The following is a 23247-nucleotide window of genomic DNA, read 5'->3' on the forward strand; positions in this document are numbered from 1 at the left end:
TTTTATTTATTTATTTGACAGAGATAGAGACAGCCAGCGAGAGAGGGAACACAAGCAGGGGGAGTGGGAGAGGAAGAAGCAGGCTCATAGCAGAGGAGCCTGATGTGGGGCTCGATCCCATAACGCCAGGATCACGCCCTGAGCCAAAGGCAGACGCTTAACCGCTGTGCCACCCAGGCGCCCCAAGCCTTGTCTCTTTTTAAAACTTTAGGCACTCTGATGGATGTATGGTGGTATCTCACTGTGTGTGTTTTTAAAAATATTTATTTATTTATTTTGGGGGGGCGAGTGGGAGGGGCAGAGGGAGAGGGAGAGAGAGAATTTCAAGCACACATCCTGATGAGCGTGGAACCCAACCCAGGGCTCAATCTCATGACCCTGAGATCACAACCTGAGCCAAGACCAAGTCAGACGCTCAACTGACTGTGCCACCCAGGTGCCCCTCATTGTGCTTTTATTATTTTTTTTAAAAGATTTTATTTATTTGTTGGATAGAGAGAGACACAGTGAGAGAGGGAACACCAGTGGAGGGGGTGAGAGAAGGAGAAGCAGGCTTCCCGCTGAGCAGGGAGCCCAATGCAGGGCTCGATCCCAGGATCCCGGGATCATGACCTGAGCCAAAGGCAGACGTTTAACGACTGAGCCACCCAAGGCACCCCCCTCATTGTGGTTTTAATTTGAATTTCTCTGTTGACTAATGGAGAGAATGCCTTTTCATATATGCATTGGTCATGTTTTTGTTTATTTTTATTTACACAAATAACATGAATATATCTTTGTTAGCTATAATACAGGAGTATAAAAATGCATCCGAAGCTAGGATAACACATAGAAAGCTGAAGTCCCCCTAAAACCAATCCCTTCCCCAGGTTGGAGCACTGGGCGTGGAGTTTGGAGACCTGAATCCCAGCCTTGGTCTGCCATTGGCTTGTGTGAATTTGAACAAGTTCCCTTTCTGGGTCTGTCTCTCATCTGTATAATCAGCGTTGAACTAGATGGTCTCTAAACACCTCTTTGATGTCCTGACCATCGTTTCTGTGATTACAAAACTTCATGTGGTGGGGTGGCCATTTGGCCCTATCTCTACCCTACCCTTTTCCCTTAGTAACTAAACCCCTTAGTTTTAGCCAAGCACATGGCTGCCCCACTGGACTCTATCTCCCAATGTCCCTCACACAACCGGGTGTGGCCATGTGACTAAGTTCAGACAAGGGCACATGGACAGAAGTGATATGTGCAACTTTCGAGTTGCACCGTTATAAAGAAGCGTCATGCCCTCCACTTGCCATTCTTTTTGCTGACTGAAGAGGGGAGCTAATGGTGGAAACTGGACTTGCCATCTTTGACCATGAGATGGAAGCCGAGATGTGTGGAAGAGGACAGAACAAGGCAGGAGCCAGGCCCCAGCACACCATGTAGCTGACATGGTCTGGACTGCTTGGAGAGAAACATTTTCCTCTTAACTATCATTACTTTGGCTTGTTATGACCACAGAGCTTGAATCCTGACTAATGCAGAGTAACTGGGGAGTAACTTTAAATCGGGTGTCAGGGTAGGTTTTTTGAGGAAGCAATGAGGAAGCCAAGATCTTAGCAATAAAAAGGAGACTGCCACACAGATTTGGGGGAAAAGCATTCCAGGCAAAGGGGACCACTGCTGCAAAGTTCTGAGACTTCACCAGACTTCTGTGTAATGAGGTAATGAGGCAGATCTGGTCAATCATGGTGCCACATCGCACATGCCATGGGTTACAGTGACTGAAGAGGCTGGTCATGTGACCTGAACAGGGCCAATCAGAGACCTCCAGAGATTTGTCATGAATGATGGGAAAAGATTTTTCTTTGGGATTCTAAGTCATAAGGATCATGTAAGGATCGTGTGGCTGTCAAGTGGCAAAAGTCCATCTTGGAATAATTATAGCCAAGCTGAGGCAAACATGTAAGAACTAGGAACGGACACAGCCTTCACGACAGCCTTTAACCCTAGACCCCTCCACACCTGACCTTACTGAAGTCCAGTTATGAAAGCCAATCATTTCCTTTTTTGCTACTGAACTGGATTTCTGCAACTTGCAAAATATGTGGAACAGAATATGGGGTGCTGTAAGTCACGGGCCCTAATTCATGGCACCCGCAGAGTCCATGTGGGGTACGGGGCATGGGGCAGCTCAGGATTCCTCCTTTCCTAGTTGGGCAATTGGTAGCAAAGTGGCTGGTTAAAATGCCTGTTTGTTGGACCCACTGTATGCCCCACTGAGGTGGCAGTTTTAGGGTTTGTAGTAAAAAAGTGAGATCGGTGGGAAGTATCGGCTATTTGCTGCGGCCTTCACGAAGGTCCTACAAGAAACAGACAAGCTACCATCCAAGCAGGCACATCAGAGGGAAACAAAGTCAAGTTTCATTGAAAAGCCCTGAATGCTCACCAACTGACGGCAATGCTCGGAAATCTGAGCACAGGCCTCGCCAGTGGTGGAAGCTGCGTTCTCTCTGCACAAGGATAGAATCTCCACCAGCGGGAGGAGGGCACGCAGCAGGAGACTGGGACCGTGGAGGAACTAGGTCACCCAGGACCACGCAAACCCTTCCAGCTTGCCTGCCTGGCCACTGTCTCAGCGCACAAAACATGGCCGGGCGCGAGTAGACACTAAGCTGGCACCTCTGGTGACAAATCCTGACTCCAGGGGGAGCCACTTCACGTAGACCATGATGCCTGAGGCAACTCTGCCCTTGGTGGACCCCATTAAATAACAGCATCCTGTTAGATCCCTAAGTTGGCTACTGTTTATTGGGAGATGGTGTGGCACAGTGGTTAAGGGTAGAGGCCTTGGAGTTGAACTATGTGGGTTCAAATTCTGGCTCTGATGGCTCAGTGACAGGGTTCTAGACCCAATTCTGCCACAAACCAGTTGAGTGGCCTTAGGTATCATAAGCTCTCAAGTTACAGCTCCGTCATTGCAAACCCAGAGCCAAATTCAGGACTCCCGCTCTACCCTCTCTTCCAAGCTTTCCCATCTTAGTAAATGTCCCACCAGCCACCAGAGCTCAAGCCAAGTTCATCCTTCTCATCTAATCTAACTCCTTCGTCCCCACTGTCACCTCTCCAGTCCAGGTTACACATTTTCCCATCAGCAGTTTGCCAGTGCGGTCAAGTGTGTTCATAAAACGCAAAATCAGAGCGAGTCGTTCCGCTGCCTAAAATTCTTCAAATGGCTTTCCTTTCTCCTGAAATAAAGTCTGGAAAGGCTCTCCATCTTCTGTAAACGGGCTTTTGAGCCCTGCACGGTTTGGGCCTGGTCTCTCTCCCTTTCCAGTTCAGGCCATCTCTTCCTTTGTCCTCCATGTGCTCCAGCCACACCCACTTTGTGTTCTAGCTCATTCTAGATGCAGAGTTCCCTCTCCTGGGAATGCTCTTAGCCCGGTTGCTCATCCTTCAGGTCCAGGCTTAAATGTCAGCCTCTCAGGGAAGCATTTTCTGATCCTTCAAACCCAATCAGGTCCCGGTGACCTCCTTCACAGCACCTGTCACCACATCACTGGGGACACATCTGCCCCCTGGTTCTCAGTCCACTTAGCGTTTACTTCGAGCGTTTATGCAGGTGTTTGCCTCCTAGTTTGTACCTGAAGAGCAATGCCAGTCTCCTGTCCCTCTCTGCCTACAAGAAGCTTGGCGATGATGGGTCTGGGATGGCCCTGAAGAACCTTCCCTTCCACACTAACCAGAAATGAGCTCAGGGACTGGGGGCCAAGGGGCCAGGAGACATGAAGCCAAGAAGCTCACATGGCCAAAGGTTCTGGTCTGGTCAGAGCCCTGAGGCCCATCTGTGGCTCATCTCCAGTTAGTCCTCTGGGCCTCCAGGTGGGAGTTCCAGGCTCAGGCCCCTTGGAAAGTGAAGCTTTATGCCTCTTCAAGCCCTGATTTTGGCTGGCTACTGCCCAAAATGCTGAGGACAGAGTGAGATCAGGTCTTCAGGTCCGCTGCAGCTCTGCGGAAGATGCCTGGGAGTCGGAGGGGACTGGTCTGACTACAGGAGCTGCTGGGAGTTTGTAATTCTACATTTTAAAATAGATTGTATTGTTTTAAGGTCTGAATTGAGCTTGCTCTGGCCCTAGATTTGGGATTTGTCACTTTGCAGATGGCAGGTAGACTTGCAAAGGCCCTTAGCTGGGGCCTTGACTTTTTACTAGGGGAAACACGACGTGAGTCTTGGAAGAAAGCACTCTTCCAGGGGCTCAAGCTAGAAACCTATGAGGACACCCTTGTTTCCTCCCATTCCCTGGACTTCGAGTTTAGGCAAAACCTGCTCATTCTGTCTCCAGAACGTATCCTGAATACACCTACTTCCTCCTCTTTCTACTGCCACCACCTGGGTCCAGGCCACTGTCAGTGCTCTGCAGGGCCCGTAAGAGCCTCCCCGCCAGCCTTTCTCGCTCACCCTTCCCTTTCCGCCCAGAAGCAGAGTGTGGGAAAGCAGAACACACATAACTTCTAGTTCAGATCCTTCAGATCGCTTTCTACCCAATGCAAAGTAAGACTGAGCTTCCTACAAGGTGCAGAGCCCACCTTTCCAACCTCCGGTCCCGTCACCCCCTCCTCTTCCTCACCCCCTTCCCAGCAGCCCCGCCAAGCTCCTCCCACTGCAGGACCTTTGCACACTTTGTGTCATTCTTGTGGCTTCTGATGCACTTCCGTCTGCTCTCTGGAGGGATCCTTTCTTGTCCCTCAAACTCAGGGAGGCCTTCTGGACCACCCACTCAAGAGACGCCCTTGGTCGGTTATTCTGACTCAGACACTTTCTTTCCTTTAAAGCACTAATTATGATTTGTAATTGCTTTGTTTTCTTATTGTCGTCTGTCTTCCCACTCTCCTTGCATGGATTCCACACAGAGAGAGACAAGCTGCGATCTGTCCTGCTATGCCCCAGTACTCAGCACCATGTCTGGGCACCGAGCAGATGTTCTCAAAATTTCTCTCTTCAACAGAAAAGCCTTTTTGGTGGTGGCATCTCCAGCAGTCAGGAACTCTTATTTGCTTCTGAATTTTGATCCTCAGGCAGCATTTCTGCTCACTTACAAGTTAACTCTTCTCTGGGTAAATGGCTGAGAGCAGAACAGATCTCAGGCAGCCTGGCAACATGGGCCTGTGTGGGAATCACCTCCAGTGGAATTGAGGCAAATCTCAACTCTCAGCCTGAAGATGTCATTCTAGGCCTCTAGGCCCCAGCTCTGCTGCCAGAGGCCTCGGGCTTCCCAGAGCTTCTCACGATACAAGATGCAACTTGCCTTCTTCCTCTACCCCTCCAGCTCCAAGCCCCTCTCTGAGGCCCCCCCACCTGTGCCCTTACCTCCTAGGGGCTTTCAAGCTGGGGCCACGCCAGAAGGAGGAGCTGGGGTGGCGGAGGTGAGCCTCAGGGCTGAGCCCGGAGAGGGATGGGGAAGTCTGGGGGAGCCCGGGAGGCTCGGGTGGTAAGATGGGTGGCAGAAACACCCGGGGCTGCTGGGCGCTTGCCAGCATGTGAGTAGGAAGAGGGCACGAGGGCACAGTTCAAAAGCAGCATTTACTTTGGTTTTCGCTTCTCCAAGGCCCGGGGACCTTTTAAAAGTTCTAGCTCTTGGTCTTGTGCACGGTCCCCGTCAGTCCTCCTTCAGCCACTGCAACAGCTGAGGCGTGTAGTAGGTGATGATGACGTCGGCACCTGCGGGGGGACAGAAGCGGGAAGTGGGGAGGGGCCGGGCATCAGTTCGGGGCACACACTGCCAAGGAGGGGGCAGGCGGCTACCACAAAGAGCCACAGCCCATGGGCGTCACGACAGAAGACCGAGCCCAGCTCCGGNGTGATGATGACGTCGGCACCTGCGGGGGGACAGAAGCGGGAAGTGGGGAGGGGCCGGGCATCAGTTCGGGGCACACACTGCCAAGGAGGGGGCAGGCAGCTACCACGAAGAGCCACAGCCCATGGGCGTCACGACAGAAGACCGAGCCCAGCTCCGGTCAGGTATAGCTCTGCGCGCTGTGTGAACCTGGGCAGGTCATTTTCTCTTGCTGGGCCTCAGTTTGCCAATGTATAAAACGCACAGCGCAAGAAATGAGTACGTCGTCAGGGCCCTTCCCATGCTGTGTGCACACCAACACCACCAGCTCCCACTCGTGGAGCGGTGAGCACAGGCCAATGACACGTATCATCTCACGCAATTCTCCAGACAACCGCGCCTCGGGTGTTTTATCCCCGGTTTGCAGACAAGGACGCTGAGGTTCACAGAAGTGGCTTGGCTAAGGTCTCGACACCAAAAAGTGACAGAAGGCTCTGCTGTCTTCACTGCTGCCCATTTTGTTCTGCAGCTCCACACCCCCTCCTCCCCCTGGGTCTCTTTAGATCACCAGTATTCCCAGGCGTAAGACTCCAGGCTGTCTCCTGACTTTATTTCCCTCTCTGGGTAAAGTGCCCATCAGCCCCGTGGCACAGGTTGGAAAACCCCACCTGTTTACCTGCACGGCGGAAGGCGGTCATGACCTCCAGAACAGCAGCCTTGAGATCAAACGCCCCGGCCCGGGCTCCATGCCACAGCATGGCGAACTCTCCAGAAACATGGTACACAGCAAGAGGGAGCTCAGGGTGCTGCAGAGAAGCAGTGGCGGGTGGACAGGTGGAAGCATGGAACCTCTGGGAGCATCGTGAGCCCCGTGCCCTGTGTCACTAACTGCTGGCAGCTGGGCCCGGGCCTTTTTTTTTTTTTTTTAAAAGATTTATGTATTTTAGAGAGGGGTGGGCAGGAGCAGAGGAAGGGAGAGAGAGAGAGAATCCCAAGCAGACTCCCCGCTGAGTGCGGAGCCCAACGCTCAATCCCATGACCCCTAGACCACGACCTGAGCCAAAACCAAGAGTCGGACGCTCCACCGACTGAGCCCCCCAGGCGCCCCAGCCCGGCCCATTCTTGAACTGTGAAAGCACAGTGGCTCAAAGGCTCCGGCCAGCCTGGGGGCAGAGACACGGGGGCAGGATTCCTGCTCAGAGGCAGGTCACTCTGAACTCAGAGTCTGCAGTCTCTGAGTCTGAGATCCCAGAGTCTGAGGACAAACTCTCACCTCCCTGGCTCCCTGCTTGTCTCTGCTCTGCCTGCTCACCTTGTCCTTCACCTCCCGCACGATGTCCAGGTAGGGCATTCCTGGCTTCACCATGAGCATGTCGGCTCCTTCCCGTACGTCCCGGGCCTAAGCGATGAAATACTGTTGGGGGAGTGCCCAGGAGGCGAGCTGGGAGGGGGACTGGCTGGTGGACTCGAGCTCTGGTCACTCACCACTGCTCGCAGGGCCAGGCCTCGTGCTCCGGGTGGCAGCTGGTAGCAGCGGCGGTCTCCGAAAGCTGGGCTGGACTGAGCCGCATCCCTGGGAAGCAGAGGCATCAGGGGGGCTCCAGCTTTGGGCCAACGGGTCAGGGGTTTGAAAGTAGACTCCTGCCAATCCCCACTCACCGGAAAGGTCCATAGAAACAGGATGCGAATTTGGCACTATAGCTCATCACTGATACCTACAGGGGACAACAGGGGTCAAGGTTCGGGCAGCCCTTTTCACATGTCCTGGGGTGAAGGGACAGGGAGAGGAAGGATGTAGGCTGGGAAGCAGAATGCCTGCGGTCTAGTCCCATTAAAGCTCTGGGCCTTGATTTCCCCATGTGAGGTGCGGAGGTGGAGACGGATCTGTCAGGGCTGTTTTCACTTCCGTGATTCTTAGCAGATAGGGGGCAGGGCTGGTCCAGGCTTTCTCCTTACCTTCCCCACACCCCACCCCCTCCCCGCCACACTCCCCGCCCCTACCCTGTTGCCAAGTCCATGGGCCATCAGAGCCTCCTTGATGGCTTCCACACGTCCATCCATCATGTCCGATGGGGCTACCACCTGACATCCTGAGGGGCAGAGGGTGGCCTTCAGAACCCTGGGACCCTCCTAGCCACTCTGCCACCTCCCTGACCCGGAGCTGCTCACCTCTGCCGGTGGCTCACTCACCTGCCTTGGCATAGGCCAGGGCCACTTCTGCCAGCCGCTGGCGGCTCTCCTCAGCCTGGAATGCCCCATTCTTGCTCAGGAGCCCTGCAGGACAGACAGCTGGGTTTGGGGGAGCACCTTGGTCCCTGGCCCATCTCACCTGAAGGAGAACTAGGAGTGCAGGCGGCAGCAGGGCTGGCGGAGGGAGGGAGCTCACCACAGTGACCATGAGAGGTGTAGGGGCACAAGCAGACATCACAGGCCACCAGGAGGCTGGGGAAGGTCTTGCGTAGCAGGCGGATGGCCTCGATAGCTGGGGAGTCCTCGGAGTCGGCTGCAGAACCCCGCTCATCCTAGTGGCAGGGGTAGGACAAAGAGGTATGTCTGCTACGTGAGGCCCTCGCGAGGCAGGGTGGCCAGACCTCACAGAGCATAGCTCCCTACACGAGGTAGCAGTAGGGACTGTCCCCATTTTGCACAGGGCACTTGACCTGCCCAGTCAGGGGGTCATGGCCCTACTTAGCTTCCTGTCCCTATGCAGGTGCTGTCATCAGGCGGGGGCCATGTTCCCTCGCCCATGCCCCCGGGGCCAGCTCAAGGCCATAATGAGGGCACAGTCCGTGTGGGAGCTCAGCTCACCCTTTCCTGACCCTCCCTTGTCCTCCCCTCGAACTCTGCTTCCGATTCTCCACCTTGGGGACTCTGCTGGGGACTCCAAAGACCAGGACACAGCGCAGGCCCTCTTCCACCAGGGGCTTCAGCATTTCTTCCAGCCGGTTCACGCCATACCTGCATTGGCGGGGGGGGGGGGGGGGGCNGCACAGAGGGGCTGAAAGAAGCAGGTGGCAGGCAAGGGTCCTTTCCACCCCTCTGTTAAGAGCCAAGTTACACACAGCACCAGGAGGGCTCAAGCCCCACAGTACAAGGAGGGGTGGGAATGCACCCACCAAACAGAAGGGAAAACCGAGGCCCCCAGAAGCAGAGTTATGGAACTTGGCTGCGGAAGGCCCCTCCAAGGTTCTTACTGAACTCGCATTTGCAGTTCAGCTCTCCTTTGCAACAGACTCTGCTATGATGTCTCTGGTGATGAATGGGTAGCTTATCCTTTCTGAGGCTGCCTCTTCTATTCTGGAACAACTTGGGCCCTGAGTAAACCTACTGAGCTAAAGAGGGTTTCTCCAGATCTTCTACCTCCGGGGTCTGCCTCCTGGCCCCTCCAGCTGGGAAGTCTCTCCCTCCATCCTCCTCTGGCCCTCCCCACCACGTCTCCTACCTGGCCACTCCTGGGAGGCTGTCGATGGGCTGTACGTCATCAGGAACGTCCCTGCAAGAGCGGAGGTGGGGGTGGGTGGGCTATGGACTGGTAGCTGTGGGAAGGGCCGTGGTGAGGGAGTGACTGGGAGGGACGGTTGGGGAGATGGGAAGGAGTATGGAAGTGGGGATGGAGGGAGGAGGTTGGGGTTCTGTGTCTGGTTCCCTGCCTGGCCAAGCCCAGGGCCTGAAATAATAATAGGAACAACAAGAGTGACAGTGACAACAGAAGGAACAGGACTAAAAGAACACTAATCATACAAAGGAGTCAAGTGGCTACGAACTTGGGATTCTTTTTTTTTAATAATAATTTTTTATTATGTTATGTTAGTCACCATACAGTATATCCTTAGTTTTTGATGTAATGTCCATGATTCATTATTTGCGAACCTGGGATTCTGAATTCAGAAGGCCCTTGCCTGCAATCCCAGCCACTTCCGGGCTGGGTGACCTTGGCCAAGTTGTACCATGTCTTTGAGCCTCATGCCCTTCATCCATATATGGGTGGCTTCGTTCATTCAACGAAAGTTGAGTGCTTATAACGTGCCAGGTACTATTTACTCTCTGGAGATACAAAGTGAACAAAACAGACACAAATCCCTGCCCCTGTTGAGAGGACACTCTAGGGGACACTATCCATTCTTCCCTCATATGAACACTGTCAGGACTGAAGGAGATAATGCATGTGCTCTGCTTAGCATAGTACCCGGTACACAGTAAGCGCTCAATAAATGTCAGCCTCTGCTAATATGAATAATCATGACAGCCACCTCTTACACGTACACAGCTCTTGACAATCTACAGAACAAACGCCTTCTCAGCTTCTGTCTTATCGCAAAAGCTCACGATGGCGGGCCAGGGTTATTATTCTTATTTTCCAAATGGGAAGACTGAGTTCTTTTCAAGGTTTGTTTGGATCCTAAGACTGTTGTCCTGAACCCACTCTCTCTTTCACACACACACCCCGCCCCCAGCAGATCAGAGGCCTGGACCATTCCTGGGGACTCACGTGACGAAGATGGGGTAGATGAGGTTGGAGGCACTGAGGGGCGTGGCGGCTGCCTGCCAGGTGCGAAGCAGCGGGTGGAAGTAGCCGCTGTGCAGAACTGACTGAGGCTGCATGGTGGGCACGGCGGCAATGTGGCAGCTGGCTGGTGGGCACTGCAGGCTTGTGGGGCTTGGGCTGCGCACTCAGCTCTGGGGGGGGGGTTAGCAACAGGAGGCAGTGAGACACGGTCCCTGTCCCCAAGGGATGGTCCCGTACCCCCACGCTCTTTCCGATTCCCACCTCCCCTGCTCTCTGGCCAGTGCTCCCCCATAGCGCGGCTCACCAATCCCTGCTGGTCTAAGACAAGGTTAAGTAGAGGAAGGGAAGTAGGTCCCCTGGGAACTTTCCTAGCTATCGGAATAGGAAGTAAGATTTCGGCTTGTATTTTCTATGGTCTCTCTCTTTTTCTAAAATGACATTTTTCCAGCAATTCGATACAATTTAATTTTTTTTTGTATTTTATCAAAAAAATCAATCTGTGATGGATTGGAAATTAGTATGAGAAGCACTGACCTAGNAGCTTGTATTTTCTATGGTCTCTCTCTTTTTCTAAAATGACATTTCTCCAGCAATTCGATACAATTTAATTTTTTTTTTGTATTTTATCAAAAAAATCAATCTGTGATGGATTGGAAATTAGTATGAGAAGCACTGACCTAGACAACATTTTTTTTTTTTTTAAGATTTTATTTATTTGACAGAGAAAGAAAGAGAGACAGCGAAAGAGGGAACATAAGCTGGGGGAGTGTGAGAGGGAGAAGCAGGCTTCCCGCTGAGCAGAGAGCCCGATGTGGGGCTCGATCCCAGGACCCTGGGATCATGACCTGAGCTGAAGGCAGACGCTTCACTGACTGAGCCACCCAGGCGCCCCTCTAGCCAACATTTAACCGTTGTTTATTCCATGAAAAATGTGCACGTGCTTGGTAGAAATTTTAGATAAGCAGAAAGAGAAAAATCGCCTGTAATTCCACCTCTGGAGAAAAGCACTGTTAAGGCCTTGGTACAGGCACAACACACACTAAGAGAATTAAATGGCACGTGCCTGACAGACAGACAGACCCCTGCAGGGGGGGCCTCCGAAGCTCTTTTCCAGCCCGAGCCCCTCCCGCTGCTCCCCAAGCACCAGCCACACTTGGCCGCCTTCTGGTTCTGCTTACCCTGCTTCCTTTACCTCTGCCTCCTTACCCCCGATCCTACCCGCTGCCCGCCTTCCCTCTCCCGCTGAAGCTTCTCTTGCCCAGATCATAATCTCTCTTACATAACAGCTCTTTGTGGATCTATTTCATTTCATTCCGGGAGACGGAGCTTCTGCAGGGCAGGGTCGACAGTGAGCTCATTTCTGCACCCGCCCCCCTGCCCCCAGTTTTCTGCCACAGGGTAAATATTTAACTACATGAAGTACAAGACAACATGCCCTAAATGCCAAATAAGTGATGTCAGACAGGAGGAGGCTAGGGCGTGCACACGTTTCTTGAGCACCTACTGCGTGCCAGGCCCTGCCGGGCACCCACACCCGGGATTTCTCCCCGAGGCGGCACTGCGGTCCGCGCGGGTAGGGGTGATGGAGTGCGTCTCCGACAGGAGCTGCCCGAAGGGAACCATGAGCTCCAAGGCAAATCTGGAGGTGGGAAGAAGATTGCTGGAAGAAGATGGGGGCTTCAACTGGGTTTTCTGGGTTGAGTGGGTTCAGCTTGGCAGAGGGAAAGGGGAGAATGTTCCCTCAGGAAGGGAAGCAAGGGGCAAAGGTGGGGAGGGAGGAATGGCCGTGGGCTGTAGTGAGGAGGGAGGCAACGGAGGATGTGTGTACCAGGGAGAGGACAAGAGGAGGCCAGACTGAGGACAGGGAAAATGAGGAGGGGGCGGGGGAGTGGCCTGCTCAGAGCCTGGCTTCAGGAAGATAATTCTTGCAGGCAGAGCAGACCTGACCGAGCAGAGGAGCACAGGCACCCCAGGGGGGAGTGGGGAGGGGAGGAAAGGGAAGGGCCATTGTAGGCAGCCAAGAGGCAGTCTCTTGGGGCAGATGCTCGGAGCTTGTGTGACCCAGAGGGCAATGGAGACAGGGACAAGGCAGGAAGGGGGTGGTTGGGAGCTGAGCTTCCGGAGGTGCCTGGGGGTACCCAGCAGCTAAGGAGGGGGGAGAAAGGAGCCACTGATGTCTGCTAGTATGAATGGGACCTCAAGGCAAGGACTTACTCAAGGTTACACTTAGTTAAGAGGCTAAACAGCAGGCCTACAAGCCTGACATGTTGCCTCCCAGGCGGGGAGTGGGGAATGGGGGTCCCCTAGCACACTGATAATGCCTTTCTCTCCAGTCTCTCAGGTTCCTTTAGCTCCCTCCCAACCAGCTCAGGGGCCCATGTTTATCCATTCCTCTTCCTTGGCAGGGTTGGGGTTATCAGGAGCCACACAGGGACCCACCCTACTATCACACCCCCAGGCTGGCCACATCATCTGACACAGAGGCAAGTCAGGCCTTCCCAAAGATGTCCCAACCCCCAGATGAGCAATCAGTCATTCGGCAGATAGAAAGTCCTGAGTGCCCATTTTGTGCAAGATTGGCTGTCAGGTCTGCTAGGGGTTAGCTCAGCTCAGAGAGGTTAAGTCCTTTGCCCAAGACCACACAGTTGGTTAGTAAATGAGCCAGAATTTGAATCTGTTGTAGACAGTGAGTATAGGGTTTTATCCACCATACCCCACAGTCCTGCTGAACACAAGATTCAGCAAGCATCTCGATGCCTATACTATCTGCTTGTGGCTGGGAGAGATGGCGGACAGACAAGAGAAAAACAGACTGAGCGTATGTTATTTGCTGGGTACGGGACTAGGTACTTTTATATACAACTCATTTCACTGCAGGGACTGTTCCAACTTTCAGTGATAAGGAAACGGAGGCTCTGAGAGGTTAAGTGACTTGCTCAATGTCGTTCTGGAGAGTCAAGTCGGATTTTGAACACGCTTCTGATTCACCTCCCAGAGAACAACCTTTGTAGCAGGACCCTGGCTTCTGGAATCCAAAGCTGCATTCTACTGGCCTCAACTCCCCATCTGTTATAGAAGGCTGGACGAGCACATGCTTCTGCTTATCAGAAGCAGCAGAGCAGGGCTGCCTAGGAGCTCTGCAGCCCAAATTTTACCATGGAGGGGTATGGGGGGTAGGGTGGGGGAGGGGCAAGGGAGAGGGTGAAAGTATGAGAAGGAGGCTTGACTAGGGCATCTCTACTTGCATCTGTTTAATTTTAGGGTTANGGGTGGGGGAGGGGCAAGGGAGAGGGTGAAAGTATGAGAAGGAGGCTTGACTAGGGCATCTCTACTTGCATCTGTTTAATTTTAGGGTTAGGGAGAGATTTGCTTTGAGATACAAGTGTCAATGCTGAGAAAAATTTTAGAATGTTGAAAATCACAAATTCCATTCATCTCTTACATTCTGAAGTGGAAAAGGGGGTGCAGAGAGATGACAGGACTTGTCTGCATTGACCAGTGAGTCAGGTGCAGAGCTGGCCTTGACCATGAGTCCCCTGCCTTCTAGCCCAGTGCCCTGTCACCTCAACCACACATGGTCATTCTGTTACAACAGAAACTTCATAGATATCTGTGGAAAAGAAAATTGGCCCCCGAGCCAGAGTCGCTTGTTTGCAGAGCCAAATCCAGGCCAAGGTTTTGCTTTGCAAAAAGTCCCTCAAGACTGGGAGATTTCCACACACTTGGGAGGGCACTTCTTCCAAATCAAGGGAGCTTCCAAGCCACAGCTTAAATCCTGTGACACCTCACTGAAGACAGCAGCCAGTCACCATGGGACCCAGCACCTATGCTCGCCCACATGAGAACAGGTTAGCTTAGCTGGAAGGCAGGACGGGGTGGTGCGGAAAGAACCTTGTTTCAGGGTCACACAGTCCCACGTCTGCTCTGTGCTCTGTGTGTGACTTTAGGCAAGGCTGCTGGCCTTTCAGTCTTTATTTCATAATCTGTAAAATGGGAATGATACTATCAAACTTGCAAAGCTGCAGAAACATTAGAGATAGGAGGTACGTGCCTGGCACCAGGTAGCAGCCCAGTGAACGTGTAGCTACTTTTATCATCATTGGGAGAAGTGAGCTCGAAGTAGCCCCCCCACCCCACCCCCCACCACAGTCCACACAGCTGTGCCTTCCGCACCACACCCAAAAGGGAGAACTTTCACTCAAAACTGCGTGGCCGCAGGGTCTTCCAAGATATCTCAGGTGGGGTCCCTGCCTTCCAGCAGCTTCTGTGGTGAGGAGAAGTGATCACCACACAGATGCTGCAGCAGAAGGGGGGGCTAGATGCTACCTATGGGAGAGGCCTGCGTCTCCAGGAGTCAAGCATGGCTTCATGCAAGACGGAGTTTTGCAGACTGATTATGAAGGTATCTTCTTCCTTAGAAGGCAACTTCCCTAATCTGGGAGTAACTAAGTTGGGCCTAAGAGCTGCCATCGTGGGGAGGAGGGTTAGAAGGAACTGCAAGGCCTGAGCCACCCCCCACCCCCACCTCCAACCATGTTGTGCTCTGCTGAGGATTTCAGAGGCTGTGCTCTTGGCACAGATGGCTGGGAGCTGCTGCCAGCTCTGGCAGGCCCCTGCTGCTAGCTGGGGAGGAGGCAGTCAGGAGCTCCAGCTAAGGTAGAAGGTGGCTAGGGCTGAGAAATCCAAAGCCCCAGAAAGGCCCAGGATAGCAGCTGTCAGGCAGTTCTGAAAAGGGACTAACTGCCTGTTTATTCAACCAGCATTTCCTGAATATCTACCCTGGGCCTGCCCCAGTGCTAGATACAGGGATTAAAGAGAAGCATGAGACCCAGGCCTTGACCTAGGGCTTTGAAGGGCCCAACCTCTTCTGGGTTTTAGCCATCTGGAGCTATAGGGAGTATCTGCCAGTTCCACAGACTCCTAGAACATCTTGGCTAAAAGGATCCTTAAGGCTTGTTGATTACGTCACTGAAGTGATGGTGAAACTGGGCTCAGAGACAGACAGACACTGGCCCGAGATCAGGCAAGGGGTCAGCGGCAGATCTGGGGCTAGAATCCAGGTCTTCAGCAGTCCAGTTCTCAGTGCCCACCTTGATACTTTAAGTAAAGATTTCAAAGCTGCACTTAACAGCAGAGGTGGGCTTGTGGAGAAGTCTGGGTGAAGGAAGGGGGGGGGGATAGAATGTTGACTCTGGACTCAGTTGGCAGCCTGATGGTTAAGCGCATAGGTTCTGGAGTCAAATCCTGATTCTGTCACTTTCCAGCTGCGTGATCTCAGTTTCTGCACCTGGTAAATGGCGACTTGAACCGACCTCAAGGGGCTGTTGTAGACTTAATGGGCCAATGGATGTGACTTATGTCTAAGTCTAGCACAAATCGACTGTTATTGCCTCCACTTCCCTCCCTCATCCTTCCAGGCACTTTGGGCTCTGTACTAATGGAGAATGCCCTAGGCGTCTCCAAGGGAGTGGACCCCAGAGAAGAGAGGCAGAGCCCGGAGCCGAGCCCCTAAGGGTACAGCCACGCGGGGACCCCAATCCCGGCTGCAGCAGGGCAACCTGAGTCCAAACAAGGGCTCCACAAGGACTCTGTGCCCGGCTGCACCGCCAGCCCTTCAGGCTTACGGCACACTGGGGCCTGGGGACAGCCCCCACCTCCAAGTCCGCCATCTCCCCGAGTCCGGCCCCCACTCACCTGCTTCCTCAGGGGCTCCCAGCTGCCGCTCCCGCCACCGCCGAAGCGCGTTCTAGTCTCTCGGGGCCCACGTGGGGGCGGGGCGGCTCACCCGGAAGCAGCTCCCCCCTTGCAGCCCGCCCCCATCAGCGTGCAGGCCACGCCCCCTGAGGGCACTTTGCCTGCAGGCTGGTCAACTCCGGCCGCGGCTCCGCCCACGCACCTCGAGGCCTGGCCAATAGGGTGTGCGGAAGGGCGGGAGGGTCCGCGCCCCGCCCNGAAGGGCGGGAGGGCCCGGCGCCCCGCCCCCTTGGGGGGCCAGAGCTTGGGTGGCGAAAGGCCCACCCTCGCCCACGTAGGGGCGTAGGGGCGGTGCGGGTGGGGTCCCTGCAAGTAGGGATCAGAGGCGGTTACAGCCCCGAGGTTCTCTTTACTGTCCTCCTCTTCCCAGCCTAGCGCATACTTGGCGCTGGCTAATTGTTAAAGAATAATTGGCTGTCAAGGACATTAAAACAACACCTTAATGCCTAACACAACAGCTAAGTCCATTTTTGCAGACTGAATATTTTAAAGCTGTTGAGTTCAGCACCAGGCTGCCTTCCAGGTTTTCAGAGAAAATTAATTCCAGAGTAATTACTCAGGGCCTGCTCTGTGGCGTGGATTGAGAGATGTGATGTGAAAGACACGGGCACTCCGGAAAAGCTCTAAGTCTGACAGGGGCAGGAACAGTGCGAGATTTGACTAGGTACACCTAGGATGGGTACAGTGCGAGATTTGCCTGAAGGTCTGTGCGGGGTTTGGACAGAGTACGTGCAGGGATGGGAGGGAACTGGTGAGGCTTACGGGGCTTGGGTGAGCTAGTAGAATTGGGTGGGTGAAGTAGGGGTGGAGATCAGTACCCTAGCAAAGGAATGCCTTTATAAAGATGCATCAGGGATTATGGAAGAGCTGACTTTGACTTGCTGAAGAGGCCAGTGGGCTGGTTGTATAACGCTTCCTTTCAGATTTTATTTCTCAAAGTCGGTACTCCAAACCTGTTTTATACCTCTTTATATTCCAAGTTAAAGAGGCAGAGAGGCTTAATGCTAGGGAAATACGACCTGCGTAATTTCCAGCTACTAGAGTTCTGATCTGTGGAATAAGGGAGATGGTGGAAATGAAGTCATTTTTTGTGCATTTAAGAGTCAGGGACAGTACCGTGCATTTTGCCTTCGCTTATCTAATTTTGTTGACAACTATGTTACTATCCTCATTTTACAGACTGCATGAAGGCAATCTCCAGGGAGATTAAATAATTTGCCCCATATCACACTGGACTTTTCTGCAATGCCTGCTAGTCAGGTTCCTTCAACTCCTAGTTTAGATTCCCTGCTCATTTCTTCCATGTCACCTCTGAGTTTATTGGTAACTAAGCATAATTAGGACCATCTACCTCAAAGAGCCCAAAAAGAGTGAAAAATTTAAGAATGCTGCTGTTTAGTGTAATCTATTTTTCACGTCTCTCTTATTCTTGGCAGAAAGATCTGTTTCCATTCCACCCTAAGTTTTTGAAAATAATTTTACCTTAATCTTTCAGTCTTATTCACAAAAAGTATTGTGAATGCAACAATAAGAAAAAATCTTAAACATTATGTTGAGCAAAAGGAGCCAGACAGTAGAATACATACTGTATGATTTCATTTATATGAAATACAAAGCAGGCAAAATTCACTTGAGTTGTTGCAAATCAGGATAGAAGTTAACATTGGGTAAGATAGGAAGTGCCTGGAAGGGAGACCATAGGGGCTTATTAGGAGGTTGGTCATGCTGTTTACTGATCTGAGTGTGAGTTACATGGATGTTTGTGCAAATTCATCAAGCTCTACATTTATCTGCACCATTTAGTATGTTATACTTTATTTTTATTTATTTTTATTTTTTTAAAAGATTTTATTTATTCATTTGCCAGAGAGAGAGAGACAGGCACCAAGAGAGGGAACACAAGCAGGGAGAGTGGGAGAGGAAGAAGCAGGCTCCCAGCGGAGGAGCCTGATACGGGGCTCGATCCCAGAATGCCGGGATCACACCCTGAGCCAAAGGCAGACACTTAATGACTGAGCCACCCAGGTGCCTCTATGTTATACTTTAAGTAAAAAAAAAAAACAAAAAAAAAAACAACAAAACCAAACCAACGAACCCACAAAACCCCCAAAACCTACTGAACTATTGTGAGTGCTTCCCAGGTAGGTATATGGCATTATGCTAAATGCTGTGAAGTGCATAAAAATAGAAAGGAGTTGTTGCCAGGGGCTAGAGGGAGGGAAGCATGGGGAATAAGTGCTTGACAGGCACAGGGTTTTATTTTGGGGTGATGAAAACATTTTAGAACTAGATAGAAGTAGTGGTTGTACAACATTGTGAATGTGCTAAATGCCCTGAATTGGTCATTTAAAGATGGTTAATTTTATGTTCCGTGAATTTCATCTCAATTAAAAGATAAAATTGGGGGTGCTTGGGTGACTCAGTCGGTTGGGCAACTGCCTCTTGGTTTCAGTCCAGGTCATGATCTCAGGGTTGGCATCAGGCTCCACACTCAGCAGGGAGTCTGCTGGAGAATCTCTCTTTTCCTCTCCCTCTGCCCCTCCCCCTGCTCGCTTGTTCACACCCTCAAATAAATAAAATCTTAAAACACACACACACACAAAACCACTGATTTTAAAATAAAAAAGATAAAATTGGTGCACTGAATACAATGCAGTATTTTGGAATGGCTCCTGGAACAAAAAAGAGCATTAGCAGAAAAACTGGTGAAATACAAATAGTTTGGTATTTGGTAGTTTTTTCCCTCAGTTTTGACGAATGTACCATGGTTATGTAAGACGTCAACATGAGGGAAAACTGGGGGATTACATGGGAACTCTGCACCCTGCAACTTTTCTGAAAACTAAAACTGTTCCAAAGTAAAAAGTTCATTAAAGAAAAAAAATAAGAAATAGAAGCAAGGCCATGGGCCACTTGAACAGGATCCTAGCTTTCATAAGTTAGTGGGAAGATCTTGAGCAAGTCACTTCTCTCTGATGAGCCTCAATCTCTCATCAGCAAAAATAGGATTAGGCTGCGAAAGTAATTTTTTAAAAAAGATTTTATTTATTTGAGAGACAGACTGCATGTGCACAAGCGGGAGAGGGGCAGAGGGAGAGGGAGAAGCAGACTCCCCACTGAGTGGGGAACCCCACACAGGTCTGGATCCCAGGACACTGCGATCATGACCTGAGCCAAAGTCGGATGCTTCACCAACTGAACCACCCAGGTGCCCCAGTAATTTTTGTTGTTGTTGTTAAGTAATCTCTACACCCAACGTGGGACTCAAAACTTATAACCCCGAGATCAAGAGTTGCATGCTTTGCGGACTAAGCCAGCCAGATGCTCCTGAAAATGTAATTTTGCATGGGTTAAAATGGTAACCTTCCCACCCTCCAAATCCAGATCAGAATCTCTAGGCTTGAAGGGCTGTGGCTTACATAAGATGAGATTTTTGCCGTAACCTAGTAAGCAACCTTCAAACTTCAGATAGCATTACAGGAATGGTAAAGGTGTGCTTAGAAAAAAACCAGTTGGTAACTTCAGATTCTTCCCAGGTTTTGTTTTTTTTTTTTAAAGTAGTCTCTACACCCAGCATGAGGCTCAAACTTACCACCCTGAGGTCAAGACTCACAGGTTCTACCAACTGAACCAGCCAGGCACCTCTTAAATTCTGTAGTTTTAAGTCATACTTCCCACTCAGGAAACATGGTTTTCTTAGGTAGTCAAAGTTTGGGAAGACCTAAAGCCATATGGAGGGAGTTCTTTGGGGATTCACTGACTGGAGACTTACAATGAAGTAGAAACAGACTGGAGTAGCTAAGGCAAGTCCTTCTCAAGCAGATTTTGCATACCAAGTTAAGTACAGAGTTAATGGGAAGCAGTGAGGGACTAGAACATAGCAATGTTCCAGGAATATCTACTTGGCAAGCAGTACACAGGGGAAGCTGGGGCAAGCAGAGATGTGGCAGGAAACAGCTCAAAGGAAGCCACAGGAGTCCAGATGGGACTTGAGAGCTTAGCTGAGTGGTGCTCATGGGAATTAAGAATGGATGTTTCTGATGTGGAGAAGGAAAAAGCCGCCAGATCTAATGATTACTGGGGTTGCAACTTTATGAAATGTTATTTACAAATTCATGATTTGAAAAAGTTATGTGGATTAGAGATAATAGAGCATTGTGATCGACATGATGGAGGTAAAGGCTGTTCTCTCTGATAGGATTCCAGAGTTCATACTTGAAAGTATTTAGAACAGTATCAGACACAGTAGGGACTCAAAAAACGTTGAGCCACTGAGCAACTAGTAACACAGTGCCAGCAGAGCCGTGGAAAGCTCTTGCTGTGGTTGAAGAGCAGCATCTGCTGGTCATCCAAGGCAACGCAGGATCCCATATTTACAAAGATCTGGCCCAGTCCACATTCCAAAAACTATATATACAGGGACGATTAGTGCGTCCTCCCCAAAAGCCTACTATAAACAAGCAGGATGAAACAGGAGTCATCACTTTTAACAAGAATGTTCTTTATTTGTACAAAGCATAATTTTTCTCAACATTCTTTACTCATTTGTCAACAAACTTTTGACTATTCATTTAACAAATTAACAGTGTCAAACTACATACATTTGACTACCTGTCAACCTCCAAGCGCTCAACTTAGAGACAAACAAAAAAGTGCTTGGAGTACCAAATATCAAGAGAAAAAAAAAAAAACTAAGAAGAACGGTCAACAGAGTTACTTTAGAAGCAGTTAACGGGGATGGTTTTTTGCGGTGGGTATTAGATTCCTGAGCACCATCAGATTTCTGCACTTTGGGACATTAAGCACGTTATCAAAGTTCCTGGGTTGGCAGATGTGAGAAAAGGATGGAGAAGAGAAAGTGGGAATCTAGAACAGAGGAGAGGCAGAAGAGAGACAGGAAAGAAGAAACACAAAGGGAGAAAGTTGTGCCTAGAAGAAATAAAGTTTGGAACTTGTCATGAATTGGGAGAATGAAAAACGCAAGTCACAAGCCTGGGAAATGGACTACGAGAAGAGACAGCCTGGAATTTTACACCTTCCAGGAAGTGACCATAAATCCTAAAGCCATACAGTGGTAGGCAGTGAGGTCTATCTAAGACTAAACCATCTTTATTTTTCCCCAGTAACAGTGAGATATTGGCACATTCGCTTGACTAATTCCATTCTACACTGCTGATTTAAAAGCATATGTGCCCAGAGTGCAGCCACCCCAATGCCTACCAGGCAAGATAGAGGAGCTCCAAGCCAAGTGGGTCTGGAGGAATCAAAATTCAATTAATGTTACTGTCAAGTGAAGAGACAAGAGATTTCATTCCTTTCCCGTAACCTTTTAGTAGTTTCCTAAAGCTAAACACATTCTGACCACTTTAATAAGCTAGTATTGCCAAATCCTGTGCAATCAAAGCAGGCTGACCATGCTCAAAGCCCCAATTTTTCCTGAGCTTTGACTACCTCTGTGATCTGGAACACAGCAGGCAGCATGGAAGTCATTATTACTTTTTTGGGGGAATGGGTGGGAAGGGAACTGGCGATCAAAAACCGCCTAAGCATATATGTAAGTAAACAAAAGAGATCAAATTGACTAATCAAATTAGCCACTCAGAATCCCGCTTGCCAAAAGTCATTACCTTCAGACTGATCTGGCAAAATGGGATTCTGCTACTCTGACGCTCTGACGGAAGCGCTGGTTTTGATAATTTAGTCAGTTTTTATTTTGATCTTCTCAGGCTCTTCTGGCTAAGACTACTCTCCCCAGCAGAGAAAAGCCTCTCACAAACGTACCACATTTCAGGGTGGTACCTTCCAAGGTGCCACAGTCTTCCCGTCCCATTAGTTGTCCACTTCCTCCTCTTCATTCTGTTCTTCTTCTTCCAGCCTTTCCTCGTCTTCATCGTTGTCCTCATCCCTGCTCTTGTCTTGCTCTTCTGCATCTGTTTTTTTGTCTTTGTCCTTCTTCTTTTGCTCTGAAGCTTCCTTTTTGCCTTTCTGCTCTCTCCTATATGCTGTAAGGAGGAAGGAGGGGGTTAGGAGGCAGAGCTGAACCAAACAGACCACAGCAGCTAACTCCCCTAAAAGCTGGGGCAGAGAAGGAAAAATAACCTGCTCAGCATCACAAATCAGATCTGAGATGGTGCCAACTGAACTGATTCTGAGTCAAATCCAATACTTACTTCCTGTTCTTACAGGGACCTAAGCTGAGAAGACTCAGGGCCAGGTGAGCAGGTCACAAAGGACGAAAATCTTCTACTTGGCTGAACAAAAGAAAGGGTCATTACCTTCCAGAGCTTCTTTCAACGGGGTAACGAACCGCTGGAACTCCATCTCTTCCATGGCCGAGAGCACATCACTGGCATTCAGGGTCTTGCGTTTCCCTTTCATTGCGAAGTTGTTGGCACTGAAAGAAAAAGATTAAAGGCCGTCAGGAAGCTGTCAGACCCCCTCTTGCCAAATAAGGGGTGAAAAAGGGGCACCAGCGGTGCTATGGAAAAGCCTAGGTCACAGATGCATGGATTTTTGTGACATGTTGAGTCCCTCCCTTCCCTGTACGAAAGGGTAGTTTTGTTTTATTTTGCTTCAGACCTTGCAAGAACTGGATGAGAGCTGTGAACCTTCCCCGCACTGAGATAGGGCACAATTGTTGGGGTTTGTGGACTCCAGGCCAGGGGGTCTCTTTGCGGCTGGCTCCCTGACGCCCCCGCCCCAACCAAGCTCTGGCTAGCTCAGTCCGCCTCACCAGGAAGTGGCGTACAACACGAAGACGCTAGCGGCGCGGGAGATGGCGCTGCGAGCCTCCTTGGAGATGTTGACACCGTCGGGGAGCTGTGAAAAAAGCGTGGGTGAGTAAAGCTGCTGGCCCAAGACCTGCTTCCCCCGCTGCCCGCCTGTCCGCCCCTGGCCCATCCGCCGGCCAGAGCTGCTCACCGCCTCCTTGATGATCCTGGTGATGACAGCATTGGGCAGGTTTAGGTCCTCGGGCCTCTCCGCCATTGTCGCCGGCGCCACGGCCCGCGCCTCCGTCTCAAGCCTCTTCTTCAGGCCCCTACGGCGTCCGGACTTCCCGCGTCGCCACAGTCTGACCCAAAGAGGCTTCCGTCCCGCCCCACGTTGCCCACACTGCGTCCCACAGTGCCCCGCGCGCCATAGCCTCCCTCTTCACCCAGCCCCGCCTCCGCCTCGAGT

General features: G+C 51.1%; 3 protein-coding genes across 9 annotated transcripts in view; 1 reads left to right on the forward strand and 2 right to left on the reverse strand.

The window, feature by feature from the left end:
• Positions 1-5535: 5535 nt before the first annotated feature.
• On the reverse strand, positions 5536-16116 carry ALAD (aminolevulinate dehydratase). Its single transcript, XM_034664340.1, has 12 exons — positions 16009-16116; positions 10297-10484; positions 9250-9300; positions 8669-8765; positions 8194-8329; positions 7998-8081; positions 7809-7897; positions 7467-7522; positions 7293-7380; positions 7120-7206; positions 6484-6613; positions 5536-5692 (listed from the first exon to the last, which is right to left on the reverse strand). The coding sequence occupies exons 2-12, from the start codon at positions 10407-10409 to the stop codon at positions 5631-5633; spliced, it is 993 nt and encodes a 330-aa protein (XP_034520231.1). The 5' UTR covers positions 10410-10484; positions 16009-16116; the 3' UTR covers positions 5536-5630.
• The window catches only part of C7H9orf43 (chromosome 7 C9orf43 homolog), a 32658-nt gene continuing 23921 nt past the window's right edge, over positions 14511-23247 (forward strand). For 2 of the 7 annotated variants that reach the window (XR_004626543.1, XM_034664338.1), the window contains exons 1-2: positions 14520-14716; positions 22254-22904. Coding sequence is in view for 5 of the 7 variants with exons in the window: in XM_034664338.1 (XP_034520229.1) it covers positions 22844-22904 (61 nt within the window). In the remaining 2 variants the exon portion in view is untranslated. Of the gene's footprint in view, positions 14717-22253; positions 22905-23247 lie in introns of those variants that run through there. The other 5 variants (XM_034664333.1, XM_034664336.1, XM_034664339.1 and 2 more) reach the window with 4 other exon arrangements.
• Positions 19611-23219, reverse strand: POLE3 (DNA polymerase epsilon 3, accessory subunit). Its single transcript, XM_002915780.4, has 4 exons — positions 22990-23219; positions 22802-22887; positions 22344-22462; positions 19611-22070 (listed from the first exon to the last, which is right to left on the reverse strand). The coding sequence occupies exons 1-4, from the start codon at positions 23053-23055 to the stop codon at positions 21898-21900; spliced, it is 444 nt and encodes a 147-aa protein (XP_002915826.1). The 5' UTR covers positions 23056-23219; the 3' UTR covers positions 19611-21897.

This window comes from Ailuropoda melanoleuca, chromosome 7 (assembly GCF_002007445.2).
Source record: "Ailuropoda melanoleuca isolate Jingjing chromosome 7, ASM200744v2, whole genome shotgun sequence".
Taxonomy (NCBI): Eukaryota; Metazoa; Chordata; class Mammalia; order Carnivora; family Ursidae; genus Ailuropoda; species Ailuropoda melanoleuca.

What these genes read in the sequence shown, in the direction of transcription:
- ALAD (XM_034664340.1), bottom strand. Translation starts at nt 10,409, where the DNA reads ATGCAGCCTCAGTCAGTTCTGCACAGCGGCTACTTCCACCCGCTGCTT. An exon ending in CCTGGCCTATGCCAAGGCAG is followed by an intron (nt 7,898 to 7,997) that starts GTGAGTGAGCCA and finishes TCTGCCCCTCAG; the next exon opens with GATGTCAGGTGGTAGCCCCA. An exon ending in GCCTGGCCCTGCGAGCAGTG is followed by an intron (nt 7,207 to 7,292) that starts GTGAGTGACCAG and finishes TTCATCGCTTAG; the next exon opens with GCCCGGGACGTACGGGAAGG.
- POLE3 (XM_002915780.4), bottom strand. Translation starts at nt 23,055, where the DNA reads ATGGCGGAGAGGCCCGAGGACCTAAACCTGCCCAATGCTGTCATCACC. An exon ending in CCAGGATCATCAAGGAGGCG is followed by an intron (nt 22,888 to 22,989) that starts GTGAGCAGCTCT and finishes CTTTTTTCACAG; the next exon opens with CTCCCCGACGGTGTCAACAT. An exon ending in GTTGAAAGAAGCTCTGGAAG is followed by an intron (nt 22,071 to 22,343) that starts GTAATGACCCTT and finishes TCCTCCTTACAG; the next exon opens with CATATAGGAGAGAGCAGAAA.